The 22,214-nt window shown below is 41.9% G+C and overlaps 1 protein-coding gene across 2 annotated transcripts in view; it reads right to left on the bottom strand.

Annotated features, from left to right (window-relative positions):
- The window catches only part of dennd1b (DENN/MADD domain containing 1B), a 110,666-nt gene that overhangs the window by 48,863 nt on the left and 39,589 nt on the right, over positions 1–22,214 (bottom strand). The window contains exons 4-10 of one of the 2 annotated variants that reach the window (XM_061034119.1): positions 17,426–17,475; positions 16,248–16,367; positions 10,585–10,654; positions 8,709–8,789; positions 7,322–7,381; positions 3,853–3,906; positions 3,174–3,284 (exon numbers count right to left, since the gene is read on the bottom strand). In XM_061034119.1, the coding sequence (XP_060890102.1) occupies positions 3,174–3,284; positions 3,853–3,906; positions 7,322–7,381; positions 8,709–8,789; positions 10,585–10,654; positions 16,248–16,367; positions 17,426–17,475 (546 nt within the window). The remainder of the gene's footprint in view (positions 1–3,173; positions 3,285–3,852; positions 3,907–7,321; positions 7,382–8,708; positions 8,790–10,584; positions 10,655–16,247; positions 16,368–17,425; positions 17,476–22,214) is intronic. The other variant, XM_061034120.1, reaches the window with a different exon arrangement.

Here is a 22,214-nt window from a genome sequence, read left to right on the forward strand (position 1 = left end):
GAGCTGGGGGGCCTCTGCAGATGAAAGACACGAAGGGTGAGGGCGGTGGTGGTGGGGGTGGGGGTGACGGGGGTCCTCCCAATTGACTAGTTAGAGGAAGGGCCGATGCAGCCCTATTATACGGCCCTATGACAAGGCTGCACGCTCGGCTGACTCCCGCCCCTGCGCCACCGCCGTCCGGCCTTTTTTTTTTTTTTTTTTTTTAAACAGTGGTACCGTTCACCTCCAGTCTCGAAACAGCAATAAGTCAACTGACGCATTGTTGTATGATCATGATTTATTCTTTTGCTGTTGACTGCTTGCGAGACGCGCCGGCCATGTACAGCAGACTGACACACGGAGTTCACCGGGGGTTTTAACCAAGGCAGCACCGAGAGCAGGCAGAATAAATGCAGGATGTATTCTGTGTGTGTGTGAGTGTGTGAGTGTGAGTGTGTGAGTGTGTGAGTGTGTGTGTCCGTCTTTCGCTTTCCACTTTCTATTCCCCATTTCTCTTTGCTTGGCTGAGAGGCTGGACAGGCGGAGGTGGTGAAAGCAGCTGGATGGTACTAACGATGTTACTAACAATACCTCCTCTCAAACATCCGCTATCTGACTATAGAAAGTCTACCTGTCCATCCACTGACTGCTAACACTCACTTAAACAAACATTTTGACAAACTCTGACGTTCATTATATATTTCCCATCCTTTAGGGTATTTGATCACGAGTCACAGTGTGGATAATGAGCTGGGCTCTTTGCAGCTAAGTACGTATACACATAGATAGCCGGCTTCAAGATTCATGGCAGCCATTTCCACTTGAACCGGGAGGTCAATCTTCGCAACAGCAAAAAAATAACGCATCACAGGAGCAGTAATAACAGCAGGCCCGCTAGTAATCCCAGAGGAGATGTGAAAATACCTTTGTACTACAGTGCCTGACATATATCGCAACCAAACCAAAACAGCTCTCCCTGAAGAAGATGGATGGGTAGACAGACGAGTGGATGAAGGATTGCAAGGGATAAAAAGCTTACAGGGGTGAAGGTCTGACGTGGAAGCTCTTAAAAAAATCTTGTCGGCATAAATTTGTTATAGAAACGAGCCAAGATTAGTCTCTAGGCTGCAAAGAAAACCATAAATCACAGACTAATATCACCTACACCCCCACTCTTCCTGATAAAAAGCAAAACTCTTTCCCCTCGAGTCTGATCATTTACACTGGGTGACTCTTGTGTCATAGCACAGCGTGAAAACTAGACCTCGAGTGGAGGTTCTGCAGGTCTTAGGAGCTAAGGGGGAGACAGGTGAGACTCTCTGAGGCATTGGTAATTTTTAACAGCTCCTGCTGATTACAGCTCCTACGGGACGCCTTGGGTATCATTCCCTCCAGCACCCACAGGCCCCTCCGACTGTTCGCTGTTCTACGGCCTTGTAGACACCAAGGCAGGACCGGCTAAAACACAGATACAGATAAGAATTGGATGACATCAGTGCCCTCTCCCATCTCATCAGTCATAAACATTTGGCTCTACTTCGTCAACCGAAAAGATAACGTGGAGGAGGATGGAATGAGAAAAAGGGGGAGGAAGAGACAGAGAGATTTTCTCCCTCATGCAGACAGACAGAAGGAACCTCTTTAAATTACGTGAGAGAGTTAGGGCATGTAATAACGGATAATTTAAAGCCTTTTTGTGCATTAATATGTCACATCTACAAGAAAAACAGTCAAATAATATAATCCAGCGTTAGTGTAGATTTCCCAGCCTGTCAGAGGGTGGTGATAAGGCGGCTGCTTGACTGCGAGATGCCCGGGCAAGGAGGGAGTCGGGGAGGGGGCAGAGAGATCAGTTCAACTCACTCTGTACGAGTAGCATAGCCGTGTCAGATAAATACCCTCATCGTACTGCTTGGGGTTTGATATCCTGCTGGAATATTGATGAAGAGAATCATGTTCAATCTAGGAAATAGTCCCTACATTTGAGCTGTGTACTTTATTAAGAGGGCAAATCTGAGTCGGAATTTGATATGAAGCTGAAAATAGCAACAGTGACTCACTATGACTGTAAACGAGCAACATTTGTATATATTATATATATTTTTCAGATGCAAGTGAGATAGTCCAAAACAAAACAGAAATATTACTGGCCATAAAACACAGCGAGTTAAGATGATGCCTTCCTCCTTTTTGCTGGCATCAAGCGAAGGCTCGTATCTAAATAATGGCTTCAGAAAAACTGCTCTACTGCTACTTTTCTAATCAATATTGTCAGACAATTACATCCTTCAGAACAAATTAGCTACTTAATGTGCCTCCCAAAAGAACTTGGAGGAGGAACAGGGGGAAAATAGTGTATTTACTTAGCCGGAGATTCAGATTTTAAAAAAATTAATGAATGCATTAATTGCAACAACTGACTTGAATGAGGCTACATTTGTCCTCATGCACTGAGTAAGGTTGCCAAAATGTTTGATACTTTGATTCTTTTCGGTAACACACATGTTTTAAAACAACACAATCTCTTTGATTTAGATGATTGTAGCATAAAGGGAAAGAAGATTACAAAGAAAATCCAGATCTTAAGTCATGCTTTTAACTCAAAGCTGCCTCGAGCGAGAGAGAGAGAGAGAGAGAGAGAGAGAGAGAGAGAGAGAATTGTCTAAATACGTTGGCAACATTTCGATGCTGACTACATACTGAATTGTTGCCAGGTTTGTTTTCCATTAAGACAAAGTGCAAAAGTTTGCCTACATTTTTTGGTAATTATAAACAAGACCTTACCTAATATTAGATGCCTATAAAACATATTGTTGTTGCCATGGTAACAAAACAGGTATCAATATAGTTTGGTTTTTACTAAAATCATATTGAAGTTTTAAAAAAATCTGGTTTCCTGACTACCAGAGTACTGATCTTCCCATGACCACTTGTCCTTTTGTTTTCTTTTCTCTGTTAAACACGCGTTGTCATTGAACTATGTCAAAAGTTCATCAAAAATATAATTAGAATAAAAACTACGAACACAGAACAATTTCCAAAGAAAGATTCACGTTAGCTTTGATTTAGTGTTTAAAAACTCCTCTTTGATGTGAACATTGTTCTAACTTATCTTCCTGGTGTCTGACAGGGCAAAGCTGCTAACTGAGAGAGAATGAGTGGAGGGGGAGAGGGGGGGGGGATGATGGACTCACAGTGCTTAGCTTGCTTGAGGTAATGATGATGCGCCGTTCGTGCAGCATACTGGCGTAGAGCTGGAGCATGTTGTTGATGTCCACAGCCACAAAGTACTCTGTCAGGTTCCTCTGGAGAGACAGGAACAGAAGGAGATGCAGGAACACAACAAACTGTCCTTGCACAAGTTGCTTACAGGAAACTATCAATGCTGCAGACTGTGCCTGGGCCTTAAAGACAGTCATGCAGTTCTGGCTGAAAAAAATGACTTCCATCCCTGCATATACTGCTGAGAAGAAATAATTTATAACAGCATTTATGTCTTTGATTCATCTGATAAAGGCCGGTTTGCAGAAAAAGGTAAATGCTGCTTCAATTTGTCAGATTGATTGTTGTTTTTTATCTCTAGTAGCGTTCCATGAAGAGTTGGGGCGCTCAACTTGAGGTAAAACATTTGAATATAAAATCAACAAAGAACAGTTTGAATCCTCTAATACCCATGGCGATCACTGAACTTCGACATTAAAAGTACAAGCGCCACAGGAGATAAAACTGCAACAAGAGTGTGATGCAATGATTTCAAAAGGTGACAAGTGTATCTGATTAGAAACGATTAGAGGCAAAGATGTTTCCAGAACAGAGGGGTCCCTCTTTATCTCCCAGAGTCTCTTTTCTTTTCTTTACTCCGTGAATACTCACGCTCTCAGGGATAGTTGGCAGTCCATTGATATCCGGGGCGATGAAGTAGGAGTGCTGCGAAAACACAAACACGCAGGAGAGAGAAAAAGGAAGGTCACAAGTGAAGCATAGCACTCAAAAAGAAGAGAACGAGGGGAAGGGGGGGAGAGGCCTTTCACTTTGTTCTATGATTTATGGCTCATCTTCAGCTCTGTCTATATGAATTGCTGAGCTTGTGTCTGAACTGTGGCAATGCTTTTATCAGGCCTACAGTACAGAGAAGGCTCAGTTGCAGCTCAGCTCCCCATAGACACAGACTGGGGTGATGTCTCCGGTGGAAAACTGAGTCTTTATTTAAGCATTAAATAGGCCTGCGGAGCAACAACACACACACACACGTGTGAGCCTATGTGTGAGCGTGTACCTCCACACAGACACACAGGTTGTTTAAAGGATCACAAGGCTGCCTGTCTCACTTTGGGAGAGCAGGGCAGGTTCAGTGTTCAGATCAAAGGGGCCTGAGAGAGGTGCTGTTTGGAGACAGGTAGACAAACCACCACCCCAAACGCACCATTGTGTCTCTAACACACACACTTTCTCTCCTTCATCTTCAGTGCGCCTGTGCTTTTAGGCCTTTGAATCAACCAACTGTTGCAGATCTTTCCTGAAATCTTCTGCAGCACTTCTAAAAATCACAAAAAAAGAAAAAAAAGAAAAAGGTCACCTTACTTATTCTTTCAAAACAGGTGACCACTGAGCCCATATTTTCATTTATACTTTAGAACACATTTCAGGCCTCTTAAGCAAAGCAGACGTATGACATCCAACACCTGAGAACTGGTTTCACAACAGATTTAAAAGTCTGATAAGGCAACATTTAGAACAAAAAAAAACACAAAAAAACATAACCCTTAAATAGAAGAAAACGTTAACAGAGTAATAAAGTAACTTGATGACGAGTATCAGACAGTAGGAGAGCCATTCACAACCAGCAGCCCCATGCAGCATATTATCACCACCAAGAGAGAAATATGTCTCTGATAATAGAAACATAAGAAAACAAGTGAGAAGAGAAATCCTGTCAGAACAAAGGACTAGAAATGTAAAAATTCAACAACATTGAAAAATATAAGTGTGAGTGTCCAGCAGAGTTTTTAAACATTTAACACGGCTCAACAAGATACAGGTCTGAATGATTTGACTCAATGCCTTTTTTTGTGCACTATTGGGTTTCTAATGAGCCCCAGCCGTTGTAAATTCCCACAGTTTACAAATCCGTCTGCACAGTTTACTATCCATGCCCATGGGTTTGTAAACTGTCTACATAGTTTTGCAGGTTTGGGAACCTTGCCCACAGATTGCAAATTCGTGTGCCCAAATTTGTCAACCTGTGGGAACAGATTTGCAGACGGCGTTTTATGTGATATTATTGAGCTGATTTAACTTCATCCAACGACCGCACTCTGTAACCGTGAGTAGACTCACGTTGTAATGCGCAACTGCTCTAGACCTGGTGCTCGTCACTGAAGTTTCCTGTAAATGTTTGAATTTACTCATCATGGAAAAATTCCACCACCTGCTACAATTAACTAACCACAAGTAAAAGAATGATGCTAATTAATGTTGGGTGGCAGTGTTTGAGCAAATACAACAGGCTGTAAAGATAAAAAAAAATAAAAATAAAAAAAGGCAGAATATAAAAACTGTGAATGACCCGACATCTAGTTTTAATTTAAAACAAACTCAGATATTACATTCCTTTATTAAAAGATTACTGTGTGTGCAAACATGAAAACAACTGTCATGAGTAAACATATTCCCAAAGGAGGGTCAATGTTGTCCCTGAGGAAAGCCAAACAAACACTTACAGTGAGGCTCTGCCTTTTCAAAGATCCGGTATTAGTGCATCTCTAATACTGCTTCACACTATTTTTTTTGTTTATATATTAAAAATACCACAGTTTATATGTTTAATGCATGTTTTATAGGATACCATCACACCTTTACTGGTTATCTTCTAATACAAAGAAAGCCAACTACTCTTTCTTTTGACAGTACCCTTTTTTTTTGCAAGAAAGCAGAAACATATCTGTTGTAATTTTTCCCCTTTAGGGATATGCAAATAATCATATTTCACTATTTAAATACTTTTATTATGATCATCTTAACTTTATGTATGGTGGTGTTAAGAGTGAGGCACCCATGCACTGAGCCACATCTTTCTCTGTTAAAGTCTGCTTGTTAGTTTGTAGTCATATTACAGCAGAGATGCCGGTCTGGGATAGTTAGCTCTGGAGCTTAAATTATTATTATTAGATGTTCAAAGCACAAACAAGATGAGTAGTTGGCTAGCTAATGTTAGTGACTAGCAGCTCTCCTTTATTAAATATAAAAAATACACTGAGTAGCTATTGACAACCTTTTTTTTGGAATAAAGTGTATTTCTATTTGTTCGTCTTCATCATGTTCATTTGAAAGAAGTCTTGTTACACTGTTGGGACTTGCTAGATTTCTGTAAAATCATTAAAGTAGAGATTGTATTTAACGATAGATCTTTGTAATTGTCATTCTAACAATGCGATATAATGACAATGATGAAGAGCTGAACTCCCGACCTGAAGAGCTTCTTTCTCTTTACATTATGCTAAATCAAACTTTGTCCACGATCCCTGAAACTGGACCAAAAAAAGTATCTTCTTGTAAAAATAGAATCGATTAGATTTTCATTGTAAAACAACTTAATTTAGAGTGCAACTCATCATTAATACAACAATATCTGTCTGAGTAAACACGGGAGTGTATTCACTCAAAGGAAAAGAAGAAGGGTGAAATAAAACTAAATTAAAAATGTATTTTACCTCATCATATAAATTCTGATCAAAGGTAAGAAGCTTGAGGTAATATATCAATAGAAAACCCATTACCACACATACAGTAGCTACACTACTATGTATTCTCTGCAGCTTTCCTTTTTCTTTTTGCTCTGTGTGCTAAATAATGTTTCCCCGATGGTCTACAAATTCATGGCATTGTGATAATCACAAGCCATGCTCCTCAACTCAACCAAGCCTTTCATTGGCTGTTTGCTTGCTTATCTGCTTTATTCTTGTTCTTTCGAAGACATGTTTATATAAAAACATTGAAAGTGGGTTAACTGGAAAGGCATCAAGGAGATTTTTTGAGCACAATTGCCTTTGCTTTAAACATAGAAAGGGGGAGAGAAAAAAAAACTTTTGATATTCAGAGAGAATATAGCAGTGTGGAATGGCATTAATCATTTACAAAGTTTGATTGTTTTCCAGAGGAGAAGAAACATACACCAAGGCCCAGGATAGTTTGTTTTTGTTATATTTAAAAAGATAGCGCAGCTTATTTGGCCAAATTGGAAAGCCGTGGCTCCCATGCGATTAGTACAGCGGCGGTTTCATATTTCACAGCAGCCTCCTTCCCTCCTCCCGCCTCTGCCGTTCACTCATTCCCTTCCACTCACCGGCTCCTTGCTTCGCTGATCTCTCAGTACTTGCCCAGTGGCAATATACAACTGCTCATTCTTGCACAATAAGAGAGGGGGAGAGAGAGAGAGAGAACAAAACAGGGTTCACACATGAAAGGGGACAATGATCCTTCTTCTTCTTCTTGGCTGCCATGATAAAACAAAAGCCACTCTTTAAGGGAATAATTCTGCTTCATCAATTAAATATCAAACTAGTGGCTTCTGCAGAAAAAGAGATAAAGCTATCACCTCTGTTCTCCGGGGCTTCTTTTCCAACGAAGCTTGGAGATTCAGATAAAAAAATTATTTGATTCCCACATGTGGCGGGTAAAGAAAACTGACACAAAGGAAAAAATACAACACAGGGAATCTTAATTGACCTCGTTAACCTTTAAATAGGGTTATTGATTACCTCATATTAGGCTGGTTATGTTGTAATTAGATGTGTATCGGTCAGAGTCGTATGTTGCAGATACAACCCAGAGTTGCTTGTTTGATTGGCTAAAAAAGGAGCGGTGGTCTTCTAAAACAAAAGCCAACAGTGAGGTTGAAATCGCAGATAGGAATGATGTTAATCCGGCTTGAAGAAATTTCGCACATGTACACATACTGAAACTTTTTTGATCCCATCAAAGTGTGGCGTCTCACCAACTCCAATATAGATACAAGCAATCAAAATCATTAAAAAAAAAACCTCACATTTTACATATACAGGCCTTGAGAGCGAGGGCTGTTTTCAGAATGAGCATTTTATGTCACACACAGGGAGAGATAGTGTCAGAGTTAACACAAACACAGGCTGACTTTGAGCGACCTGGGCATGCTAAGCGCTTTCACTTTTTGATAAGCAGGAGACATGACGAGTTGTGAAAGGACCCTTCAAGTTTAAACATGTCCGACTTGAGCTTATCACATAAAAACCTGTAAGCGCCACTTCTTGTTTCCAAACACAGTGTCAGCCGAGGGCCCTCTTTTTTTTCCCCCCTACCTATTGTATCTTATCCTCCCGCGTGCTTTCTGCTCTCTTGTCTATCCATGGTTTGTCTCGTCCATTTCAACCTCTACACTTAGTCCGTCACTCCCCTTTCTTCCCCTTTTCTTTCAGTCTGCTTCTCTCTGTCTCCATTTCATTTTAGTTCTCATTATCCTTCCCACTTCATCTGCTAGAAATTCTTTGTCTCTCTCCTCTACACTACAAGGTGTCCCTCCTCTACTTTTAACTACTTGGGCCAGCTGTATCATCTCTTCTTCTTCCTTTGCAGTCTCCTTCCTAATGCCTGCACACTGCTACAGTAACCTACCTGTCCTTCTCTCCCTGTTTCTACCTCCACTCTCAGCTGTCTTGGCTGCCTGTGATAAGGGGGAATACGAGATCTATACCTACCACACTCAGGTTGACTGGCGTGAAGGGCTTTGGCACAGGCAGATCATAGAGAGAATTCAGCATGTCATTCAAGTCGTTTTCCTGGGGGAGAAAGGGAAACAACAAAAGGAGTAAGAAAAACAACATAGGACACATGAATTTTTATTTACTTGTATTGTTGTTGTCGCGAGTTATGTGTCAATCTTAACAACAGTGCTGGGACGAGCGCTGCTGCAGACCAGAGGGCAATCCTGCAGCGAGGCCTGAAGGGTTCGAAAACATCCGACTGACATGTGTTTAACGAGCAATGGTGAGGTTAAAAGACGGCTGAATGTGGGGCTGCAGACGCTTATTATCCGGCAGCGTTGATTTACGACGGGGCGCAGGCTGTCAGTAATTAAAGCAGGGGTTCCCACTCCAGAGGCGAGGGGCTTTAGGAAGCCGTAAGAGGGCTAGCTTGACCACAGAACAGGCCCTGAGATTATTCCTCCAGCATTTATGAGCTCCCCGACAAGACTGCCATTCACACTCGCTGGAGAACTGACGGGGACGACACATTGCAACTTGTACTTTGTGCAACTAAACTAAACTAAGAACTGTTCACACAGAGGTCAGGTCTTGATGTTTTCTCGATTCTTTTTCTATCTGCCCTCTCAGGGAACTTTGTTTTGGTTTTGGCTACGAGCCGCTGCTCGTTTGAGGAAATGTGTGTGTGTGTGCGCGCGCTTGGAGAAATAGAAACTGGAGAGGAATGGGCGGCGATGTACAGTAAGAGAAGGAGAAGGGGAAGGGTGGGAGGGAGGGAGAGGATAGGGGAGGGGGGGGGGGAGTTTGTGTTGGGGCGTGTGCAATCGAACAGCCTCCTGTCATGAGAGGCTCAATGCTCACACGCATGGTCAGCAACACGGCCTGGGGAAACAGTTCATTTACCCCTCGCCTTAAACCCTCATCGCTCTTCTGTCTTCCCTCGTCTGTCAACATCTCCCTCTCGCCTGGAACGGACAGCGGGGTAAATAGAAACCAAATCATGCACACTAACACTTCAGTCACCCAGGATTTCCAGCAATCTTCCTGTCTCTCTCTCTCACACAAACTAGCCTGTCTCGCTCTCTCTCTATCTTTTTATTTAAAAGCTGAGTTCCTCTCAATCAGAGGAATGTGTGTTTGTGTTGAATCTCTATGTGATCTGTTTGTGATTGTCTACTTTAGCAGGGCTCTCTGTCCTGATCATTGCTCTCTAAGGGTCTTGGAAGCAGCAGCGACTATATGACAATTGAAAGCGGTCCCAAAGCTCCCTGCACATCTCCCCCGCTCTGCCTCCCTCCCTCCCTTCCGTCTTCCTCCTCTCTTCAGTCAAAACATGGGAACATCACCTACACCCTCTGCGCTAGACGCCGCACATCTCCCCAGTTTGTTGCATATTTTACATTTCCCTCCCTTTGCTAGTACAATGCACTGAATAGTCAGGGGAAAAGACTTTTGTGAAGTGCGAAACATTTGTGTGTGTATGTTTGTGTGTGTTCGCGTGTGTGTGGTTGCCTTTTTTTTTTTTTTTCTTAACGATTTGTTTTCCAGTAAATCATCAGGAATAACTTCCAGTGTCAGATCAGCGTTTGGTCTGTGAAATGTCAACATTGTTGCTGCTAACAACAGCAGCCGAGTGGAGCCCGAGACGGCGAACAAAACTTGCAGACAAAAGACAACATGCAGCATGCAGAGGAAGAACACAATGGAGGATAGATATTTTACCACAGTAGAGTTTAAAAAAAAACACTAAACTGCGTGCTTGTTTCTAGACCAAATCAAACCACAGAATTGTATAACTCATGTTATGCTTTTTAAACCACATGTTGTACTTATAAAAAGAATATCTGGGAACATTGAAAGAGATGATTACCTGTTGTTTCGTTAAGTAGTCTGCAAGGGTATTTAGCAACTTGTAGTAGATTTCAAACCATGGTAGATAACTGCAAGACAGAGAAGAACAGATTAATTCAAATGGTTTTTTTTTGTTTTTTTTAAATTGTACTCAATAATCTCTACCTTAAAGCTCCTGTGAGGAGTTTGTAGCTGGTTATGAAAAAGACTGAAATGAATATTGATGCCTCTTTATGAGCTACAAAAGCAATTTGTGTCCCAAACAATTAGGATTGATTATTTCTATGTTGTCGTTTTAAATGCCTGAAACCATCACCATGTGGTAGGTGTCAGATGAAGTAATTAACTGCACATTATATTTTCCATGGCAAAGATTATCAGTGAGTCATTTGACAGTAAAAACACAACTTACACATATAGGAAAAAAAATAGATAAGACACCACTTTGTGCACAGGGAGGGGGGGGGGGGGGACATTCAAAATAGACACAAAGTTACATTTCCTCACAGGAGCTTTAAAGAAAAAGAAAACACATGTGGAAGTAAAGCAGATCAGAATACATACAAAGGGTTTGCATTGCTGCTAAATATTGTATTCCCTGAAAACAACCTCACCATTTGTTGGATTTTCCAAGTTTGAAATTGCATTGAGTTTATAATGTTTAGCCTTGTAATATTTCTGTGTAAGTGCTGACCTATGACTTAAAGATCAAATGTATACAGAGCATTGTAAACTGATGGTGTTTTCATGCATTGGAGACATCGGAGGGCAAAAAGGGAAATGCTGTGTAGTCCTTATTATGACGTTCTTTTTATCCGAGGGGCTCTACATGCTACAAATTCCTGTCCATTCTGCTCTTTAACCCAAAGAAAAGGAAAAAAAGAGGCAAACAAGAGAAAATGATGGACTTCAGATTCCTTTGAGAAAGCTTTCGTGTAATACAGAAGATGCGAAGGTTTACAAGCATGCTGCTCACAGATGCACAGGCTTAACTAAATTGCAGCCTGTGATGTCACCACTCCCCCCCCCCCCCACACACACACGCACTCCTGCCCCCCTTTCTGTGCTTCTTTTCCATGTCCTTCACGTTTTAAAATAATCTTCGCCTTATGTATTAATGCACGATAAATAAATTCATTAACAAGCTCAAAATAATTTATACTGCAGTGTTTGTGTTAAAGCTAATCAGCAAGTACACCCACCATAAGCTAAAAGCATCTGCAGCATGGCTTTCTTTACTAAGTTGACATTTTCTTGGCCAAGTCGACTCGCTCTCTCAGTGGAAGATGGCCAACAGTTTTCTTCTTGGCATAAAAGCTGCGAGGGCTCGGTTCATTTAATGTTATGCAATCAAATAATAAAAAAACATGGTGTCCTATCAAGGTATTGAATTTTTATTTAGTTTGGTGTTTTAACATGGAGTCTGCATGCATAAATAATGACTCTAGATAAGGACTTGTTGGTATTGCAATGAAATAAACAGAGACTCCCATTAATGCTTCATTACGTTGCTTGGACGCAGAGGTTGAAACATAAATTTGTGTCCAAATGAGGCGATCAATAAAAAGTCGAATCTTAGTTGCTCAATAAATTCCGCGGGTGAACAAAGTGTTAAATACAAGTCATTAAGAGATTAATTTAAAGCAAATAAATAATGAGACAAAGACATTTCAGTGTCTCAGTTATATAATAAAGTTTAAAGAGCGTGTAGGTTTGTGTGAAGTCCTGCTCAGGCGGTGGGCTAGAGTCTGAGGACTTTCCAGGCCATGGGTCACTGGCTGCTCTGTAGACTGGAATTAACAGACAACAAGAAAACAATAAAGTGAACCTAATGCAAATTTTCATATTGCTAAATCCGCGAGGGGCCAACGACAGGCCGTGTACCCGGAGAAGTGCAGCCAAGCGCACCAATCAGAGAGGTTGACTGACCATTAGTCTGAAACAATCAGCCTCTTAACATGCCAATATTTTGACGTCTGTGCGAAGATTTACCGCAATCAGGTCACACTCGCAGGAGAGCCTAAATCAAACATGCGTGTGTTAATTCCCATGCTGACCGGATATCAACCTGAAAACCCATTTCTGCCCCGTCAAACTACATGCAACGCGGATATCTGCATATGGGGTCAGTTTACATTGGAGCCGATGCACGGAAAGTTCAGACTGATTTAATGACTCAAGAGGGAGAACAAAGCCTGCGTGTTATCTCCACCTCCTGTTAAAAAGCCAGGCTCCTGGACATTAATCCTTCATTTTTCACAGTTGACGGGGATGTAAATAGGACTCTCGATGTCAGAGCAGCCGTCAGGCCTCACAGATCTCACAGTCATTACACTCCTACACCAAGGTGCTGTAAATCCTTTGTTTCAGAGGAAAACGCATGATTGCTGAGGAAGGCAGCCAACCGCAAATTATCAATATTCTTCAAACATCTTCCTATAAAAGAATCTAATGCTTTATTCAAGTTGCAATAAACTGAATTTAACTTAAAGATGTATTGTTTTGTTCTACTTAACTCCCCCCCTCCCCTCGGCCCCCCCCCCGACTCTGCTGTCTCTGTTGATGCAAAGTTAAAGTTTGGAAAGCTTCGAGAGATACTCCTACTCTTCACAGTTCATTGCTCAGATCTGTTTGTGCTTCGCAAATCCTCCGATAGAAAGCGAACGAGAGAGGCATCCATCACTGGAGTGCTCAGTGTGTGGGGGCCCCGCAATCTCTCCTGCCATTTTAAACACATGTCTCCTCAAAGTGCCATGTACTCAAAGAATGAAGCAGTTAATCTGCGGCCCACTCACAGCCCCGTCCTGCACTCCATCGCCGACTCAGACCACCAAACAGAACAGAGATATCTTACAGAGGCCAGGGCCTTGGATCAGCCTTTGGATCTTACATTTAAAATATTATGGACGGGATCATAACACAGAAAAAAGATAAAGCTGAAATGTGAAGGAAAACATCCAGAGTGAAATATAACTAATGATTTACTAAATATTTTGGACATGTACGCTCCTGATGAATAACTTTATACCTCAGTAGTTTAGGTTTTAGATTAACTCTGCACTTTTGAGCGTTTTTTTATCAGCCCTGTCTCTGCGGCCATAAACTACATGTTGTCTGCCAAGCACGACACTTATTCCTGCGCCTTAGATGAGTCTTAAATCTCATTTTATGCACTGGCACCTGTAATCGTAAGTCATCTTACACTTTGTAGACGGCTCAGCGGAAGATTTTATTACACCTTTACTTTCTCGGGGTTAAGGGGTTAAGTACGGGGAAGGAAGTTTCTCCAACAACGGGGTAAGTGACCACTAACTGGAGCAATGCTATCCTTAAAATGTTCCCTAAAGTCTCAGCCTTTTATTCAAATGCTGCAAATATCAGAATGAATCACATGTTCAACAGGAGAATATTTAAAATGCGAGGAACAAAGACTGAGAGAAAACAGAGAATAAAAGTGTCCTTTTTTATTTTTATTTTTTAAGGTTTTGCCTGAAGCGAGCGTGGCCCTTTCGGCCACGGCTTTAGCAACAAGACTACAAAGGGCTGTCCACATAAAACTGTCCCGCTCATTAAGGCACTTCCTCCTGTAAGCGGAGGTGACAATTTTACGATACCAGCACTTCAACAATCGCAAACTGTTTTAATTACTTTTATTTTATATCCTTTAAATAAAAATAAACTTCTAGGTATGGGCCTTTTTGATTCACACATATATTAAAATATATCATATAAACCACTTACATCATCTTTATTTTAACATGTTTATCTTTGGTTATTATTAATATATAAATCTTAGACACAGGAACTTTATTTACACATTTCTGCAATGAGATCTCTAACATGTTTTTTAATTATTTGCAATAGATATCAGATATCTTCTCCCAACACTGTGAGGTTACGTAAGATTATGGAAAAGATCAGGGCAAAAAAAAAAGAGAGAGAAAAAAATGTAACCGGAAAGCAAACAAACAATTTTTAAATAAAAAAAAAGAGAAACTTTCTATACGTTATTTTATTAAAAATGAAGGAAGCCATGCAAACTACTCAGAATGCATAATGAATTTTATACATCATATGTCAAATGAATTAGCATGTCTAACTCAGCGAGAGGGACAGGGGAACCTCTGCTAATTGGCAGTGAAGCTTCATGCATAATTATGGGCCAAGCGTCTTTGCTGTCGCACTGTGGCAGTAGCCGTATAACGAGGAGAGGGAGAGGGAGAGGGAGAGAGGTAGAGATAGAGGGAGAGGGAGAGAGAGAGAGAGAGAGAGGGAGAAAAGAAAAACAAAGGCCATGGAAGCTGGCCGAGAAGGGTGGGTGGTGTGGGGAGGAGGGACACGGTTCTTCACAGCAGCTCATCAGGGCAGCGACAAACCCACGACTGTCCATCATCAGCCACACACACCCACAGACATACACATGTGTGTGCACACACACACACACACACACACACACACACACACACACACACACACACACACACACACACACACACACACACACACACACACACACACACACACACACACACACACACACACACACACACACACACACACACACACACACACACACACACACACACACACACACACACACACACACACACACACACACACACACACACACACACACACACACACACACACACACACACACACACACACACACACACACACACACACACACACACACACACACACACACACAGAGCAGCACTCACAGGAGAGCTAACAGAGAAAAAGAGACGGCTTTGTGATCTATTTTTCCTGTGTTATTTGTTTGTTAAACTGTTTAATACATTCATTAAAAACTGATTTATTTTGTACATTTTCCTCAGTTTATTCTAAAGTGCATCAGCCTTTCCACTGAGATTAGCACTCGAGTACTCCTTCTTTGAAATGGTAAGGTAATTACATCTGTAAAAACATTGTGTCAACATGCAATTACATGGGAATTAAATGATAATAGCCTTTGTTGGAGAGTAATTATGCGAAGAAAATGCAATTTTCCCGGGTCTGGTGTCCCCATTTATGTGTGCTGTGATAGGATAAATCCACCTATGAAATATCAAAAACTGTTCAACTTTTAGGTAATTATAGGCACATCTCAAACATAGTTGTGTGGGCAGATGAGAATTTAAAATTTTTCTTCTGGCATAGAGCAGCTCAGTGTGAAGAGTGAGAATTAATAGAAAAGCTGTCTCAAAAATCTGTGTTCACTTGATCTTGTGCTCACTAGATCTTGTGTTCACTAGATCTTGTAAGTTAATTTTTTTTCATCACACTTGAAAAATAAATGTGGAGATATAAAAATATATGTTTATGAAAAAAAAAATTCTGACACTGATCCATAGACTGTTTGAAAAAGGGCAGAACAGACCAAGTGCGGGTTATTTGAACCAGCGAGTAAAGAAACTGTTTTTGAAAACTTTTATTCCAAACATTTTCTTGATTTTGAATCAGAAAGTACAATGTTGAAGGCTGACTTTTAGAGCATGTAGTTGTTTTCTTTTCGATATTTTTTGGTTTAATTTTCGAGACTGCAGTAGGATTCTACTCATTAGGGAACAACGTGATTTTGCAAGACAAAGGTTAAAAATATATGTACCTAGGAGTAGTGATTAAAAAAACATTTAGTGAGCATGTGAATGTGTGTGTGCATGTGTGTGTGAGAGTTACCTGAGCAGACATATGCAGACACGGCAGCCTTGAGTGAGTCGACAGAAACCAAACCTCTGTTTGCTGTCAATGTCGGTCAGCACAAAGGTGAAATTCTGCCCCACCTGACTCTGGGAGACCCTGAGGCCAGAAACAAAGGGGTGACACATACACACACACACACATATTCATAAAAAGTCAAAACACTGAGCAATCAACTGAAATCAACAGGAAACACTACTATACTTTTTTTTTTTCTTTTTTTAAATGAAAGCACAATTTTGGTCTATTTGATCAGACACTGACTCATTCTCAAACTGCATCTCACTATGAGCGACATCTCCAGTCAAGGTCCAAATCTGATGTCACATTTTTCCACTATGGCTGCTTGAAAAACTGTAAAAAGTTTTTGTAACCCCAAGGAAAAAACTGAATATAAGCTCTATAGATCCTTTCACCACTAGATGGCAGCAGCTCAGCTTCAGTAAAATACTGTACAGATCCCCCTCCCCATATCTCTCTCGCTCTCTCTCTGTCTCTACAATTTGAATTTTAACATTTCATTTTACATGCTGGAAATAATAGGCCAATACTTCTCAGAGAGCTGCTAGCCTGATCAGACCTATATAATGTAGAAGAAAACTATTTTTTTTTTACTCTGGACCCACACCTCACACTCACATAAACATGCATTCGGGCATGACACATGGGTGGGCAGGTCCCTGATGACATCATCAGCGTCATCCTTAATGAAAAATTGTTGTTGTGATTTTCATCACTGTGTCCCCTCATCTTTACAGCATTCACGTTTAAGAGGATATTTGACAAACAGGTGTGGTTTTTTTGCAAGGGACACTCAAACAGGATGTATTCAGAAAAAGGTCTGATCTGTTGAGGTTAAAGACCAGAGAGGGAACTTTCAATATCAATCACAAACAAATGCAACATTACATTGGGACAGTTAATAAATCGTTGTTTGACTGCACTAAGGAATGCAGGAATTTCACAATAACAACTGTGTGAGGCATAAAATACACATCAGCTCATTTCCCTTTTTGCATATGTGTCTCTGTAGGTGGGAGGGGCGCTAGATGTGCATATTTGTGGTTGTGTGTGTGTGTGTGTGTGTATGTGATGTGATGTGATGTGAGTAGTTTAGTGCTTAGAAACAGGGAAGCATGGAGGGAGAGGAATCGTACCTTTCCACGTCAAAGGGAAAGCAGAACTTTGGTATCGTCTGAAGGACCTCCTGAGAAACCAGAACAGAGAGAGACACACACACGCACACACACTTGTTTAGAAAAACGCACATCACAAGGAAAACAAATAAATGCATGTAATTCAATATAAAAATCTCCTGGGCTTCCACTAAGTGTGTGCTATCAACTGGCTGAACAAAATGAGGATTAATGTTAAACGCTGCTGATAGCAATCTGACAAAGTCTCCACATCCCAAACAGTACAGCTTAAATGCACTTAATCCAAATGAATGGGCAATCTAAACCACTTCATTTGGCAGAACGGAGTGGAAAGGTTCCCCTTTTTTCCAAGGATGGGGAGGGATCCTCGATCCACAGCTTGAATAATTAGCAGTTAATAAGTTCATCGATTATCGGGTGCCAAAGGGAGATGAAAAGATGAAGGAGGAGAGAGAAAGAAAGAGAGAAAGAGAGAGAGGGAGGGGGGGACGCACAACATTAAGGCGATGGTGGCAGATTGTAGTGACAATGGGCTAAGCAGCTCTGAGGGGTTAAGAGGTAGGAGGGGGGTACAAGCCTTCGGGGCTTTACCTCCCAACACCTCCCCTGTGGGTAGGGGGTGGGGGGTTTGGGGGGGGGGGGGCATGCTCTTGAAGCGAGGTAGTAGGGGAGGCAAGAGGAGGGGAGGGGAGGGGGGGGGGGAGGGCACCTTTCCACCAGCAGCATATGGATTTAGACAGGGAGCAGGAACAGAGCGAAGCACCATATGGGTGAGCCTCTCCAGACCAGCCACACAGCCACAGAGAACCAGGTCCCCTCTCTCTCTCCTCGTCCCTCTGGCTGCTAACCTGGCCCTGAGTCTGCGCCAGGCACCTGGTCCTTTTAGCCGTCTGTCTTTCAGTTACCTCTCTCTCAGCTCGGGCCAGACTCTGCCAAGCTCCACAGACTAATCCTGCGGACGGAGCGGCGGTCTGCTCCACTCTGGCCTCTCTTACACTGTCTACCCCTCTCGCTCTTGGTTTGCCTGCCAAGCCCGGCCACTGAGCCCGAGGTCCGTCTCTTCTTTCTGACAGGAGATGTCCGAGCTGAGATTGATGCTTCATCTATCACTCCCTCTATCTCTCTCTCTCTCCCTCTCTCTTTGCCTTCACAGAGACTGATCCGAAAGACAGGTTGGGTGTCTTCTGCTGCTGCTGCATACTGTTTCTAATACCTCGCCACAGGGGGAGCAGTCACTGCCCCCCCCCAATCCCCCAATCCCCCATCCACCATCCCCTCTGTATCAAAACTTAAAGCTGCCACCCCAGCATAACACAACCACGCCACAGACAAGCAAGAAACAGCAACAATGAGCAATGTCAGAAGCTTGGGGGGGGGGGGGGGGGGGGGGGGGGTGTATGTGTGTGTCATGTGTGCATTTCAGTGGATGATATGTGCCTGCCTTCTTCAAGTACTTTGTGCTTTCAATGTGAGAGGGTGGTTAAGCATGTACATTTGTATGTGTTTGTGTGTTTATGTGTGTGGGTGGGTGTCTGGGTTTAACTCGGCTATATGTTTGTGTTTGTATTTGCCCACATATGGAGCATACTTGAGGAGAGGTGGGGTGGGAGGAAAGTGGTTGTTTTTACTCATCAGAATCTGTGATAAATTTGAGGACTCAACAAAGACGGAGGGCTCGGTGGCATAGGAGGTCTCCGTCTCTGCTGTTAGTGAGAATGTGTGTGTGCGTCTATATGTGTGTGTGTGTGTGTGACTGTGTCTTGGCGTGTGCGTCTGTAAAACTGTCACACACATCAGAGCTGCCATCGCTGTATGCGTTTGCTACTATTATTAACCACTACGTGCGCACACCAATATGTTCCAGTGAGCCCTCCCTGGTACACTGCATATGGCACACAATCCCAAATAGACGCACACATGCAAGGGCGCACACACACACACATACGCCTGCTTTCCCAGCAAATAAAAACATTTGACTTGCCAGATTCGAGAGTTGTCACAGCCCCGCCCACATCAGTTGTCTGTGTTTGAGTGACAGTCAAGGGGCTGCAGAGACTCTGATCTCATACAGGACCAGTGGGAAGTGTTGACTTTGTGTGTTTGCATAATGTGACATATAGAGAAAAATGTTCTGTAGATATATATATATATACAGTCTAAGTACCCCTATATAAATATCAGTCTGTATACCTCAGATATGCTGACACCCGCAGTCTATAATGCTTTTCATCTGTGTTTCTTCATGCATTAAATAGACAAGGTGACTATTTCTATGTCGGATATTAAACAGACTTTAATTTCTCTATTATCCAACAATTTAATGAAATAAATTAAACTGCTGTAATTTACATGATCTGTTAGGTATTTCGCTTATTAAATATTAAAATACAAAAAAACACACACAAATTATGACCACTCAGAGGCCAAGGCGAGGCCTGAATATGGTTTTCTGAGAGTCTGAAACCAAAATATATTCATTATAAAATCATATACAGAAGAGAAACGCAGAACACTATTATATTTAGGAAACCAGAACAAGTAAATGTTTGATATTTTAGCATGAAAAATGACTGAATGTCAGTCATAGTTAGTTAAATGTGATATTTGTCAATATAATAATACATCTAAAGGCACATGCATAAGCTCTATTATTAACTACGGGATATGGAGCTTTCGGTCACGAAAGACAGTAGATAGAATTTTCAAACACACCTTGAAGGGAAACTGTTTAAAGTGTAAAAACATGCCAAACAATAACATTCAATTTAAAGCTTTCCTTTTTTGGAAATACAGTCTTTATTATACTTTTTAGTCTGAAAATGATGGGATTTAAAAATCTTAAAGCCTGATATTTAAACAAAACTCATTTCAAAATGTGTGTACATGATCATGATCAACTCTTTGCATGCCAAGTTAGCAATCATAGCTCTAAAAGCTATATGATAAAAATAGATTTTCGGGATACTTTTGCAGAAGTCAAGCTTTACACACTGCTCAACATAGGTTGTGTTCCAACACTTTCGGTTTTAAGCAAACAGACTTCTTGTATGTGTTGTGCAATTTCCTCATCTATCAGTCTGTCTAACGTTTTCTAAATAATCCCTGTACTACTAATAACTCTAATTCATATCTGTGGAGCTCTTACCGCTCCCCTCCCTCCACGACTGGACCCTACACCATGGGGACATCAAAACAGGAAAGGCACAAAGGGGGGTGTTCTTCCACACCTTTTTCATACAGTAAGCCCCCCCACCACTACCACCGCACACACACAGACACACACATAAATATATATATATATATATACACTCCCTGTGCTTGCCGTTTTCCCAAGACAAAAGAAAAAGAGGCAGCTAATATATTTGCAGCTTTGCAAGGGGGGCTGTGAAGGGGTGGGGGAGGAATCTGCTGCTAGGCTGTGTTTGGCAGACGCCGGTGTATGTGTGTGTGTATGTGTGTGTGTGTGTGTGTGCTGTTTATCGTGAGTGGAGACAGGGGTATCACTCAGCGAGACAGAATACTCTGGGTTCCCCCAGCGGACGATCCTGCTATCACTGCACAGCAACACTACAACAGCACACAGCAGCTCTGTGCAGCTTTGCGCCGTTCCCCCTGCAGAATAGCAACGTGCAGCAGGGAAGAGCAACAAACTTTGCAGCACAGGGCGAAAATTGTGCTTTTATACTGTGAGAAAATGGGCCTAAACTTCACTTCTATTCCTGCTCTACCATGATTCTTTTAGAAGTAATTGCGGTGGGTTAAGTTATATATATTTCAGGCATGCAGCTGGGTGTACTGGGGGAATCTGACAGATCATAGTCTGTGGGCTAGTTTTGACAGTCTCTAGCACTTATAAATATGCACCTCCTCTCCTGGCCACCCACCATCACTAAAAAGGGGAAAACCAGCTTTTTAAGATCACAGCAAGTGGACAGAATGATGTTAACCATTTTTTTTTTTGTAAGTGTCTTTATACACAGATTAAATGCTCCACTCAGCGTCAGGCATGGTGTTTCATTTTGGGTGTGAACTTCATGAGCAATATTCGTTTTCCCATATGCTTGCAAATATATAAAAGGAGAGAAGCAGACGAGTGCTGTCGCAGGGAAATGTGGATGCAAAGAGGGGAAGGAGTGAGGTTGTGGCAAAAGGATTAAATGCAGAAAATTGCAATGGGGGGGGGGGGGGGGGTGGAGAGAGAGAGGCTTGAAAGACAGAGGCTGAGATAGAAACTGTCAAGAGTGAATGTCATCAGGAAGAAGAGATGGAAAAGGTATTCGTTGGATGGACACAACAGCAGAAGGAGGGAGGGAGGGAGAAGCAGCTCAGTTCATACCCCTCTCCCCATGCAGCGAGGACTCCTCCCTGGGGGGACTCAGACTTTAAGCCCCTGCCCTGCTTTATATTCCCCCGGCTACTGCAGCCAGATCAATCTCGCCAGCTACCCGGTGTAACTCAACCCAGTTCAGTGCAGTCGGGCCCCCAGAGCCCTCCATCCAGGGAGAAGTTTAAGAAGAAATGGAGGCTGGTGGCAGGCAAATTTGCCATGTACCACTGCTATACCCATATTAGAAGCAGATTTGAAAAGGACTCTGTCAGTGTTTTTGCATGTGTAAGCCCATTACTACAATTCACATATTCTTTACATTACTGTCAGCTGTTTTCAAAGCATACTGTTTTACTGTACAATCCATCACAGTGCACATTGTGCCTGCTTTTATTTTTTTGTCAGAGTTAATTTATTATTTCCTGGTAATGCAATTGAAAGTGCAGACTTATTTGAAAAGCC

The sequence above is a fragment of the Labrus mixtus genome, chromosome 3 (assembly GCF_963584025.1).
Source record: "Labrus mixtus chromosome 3, fLabMix1.1, whole genome shotgun sequence".
In the NCBI taxonomy this organism is placed as follows: Eukaryota; Metazoa; Chordata; class Actinopteri; order Labriformes; family Labridae; genus Labrus; species Labrus mixtus.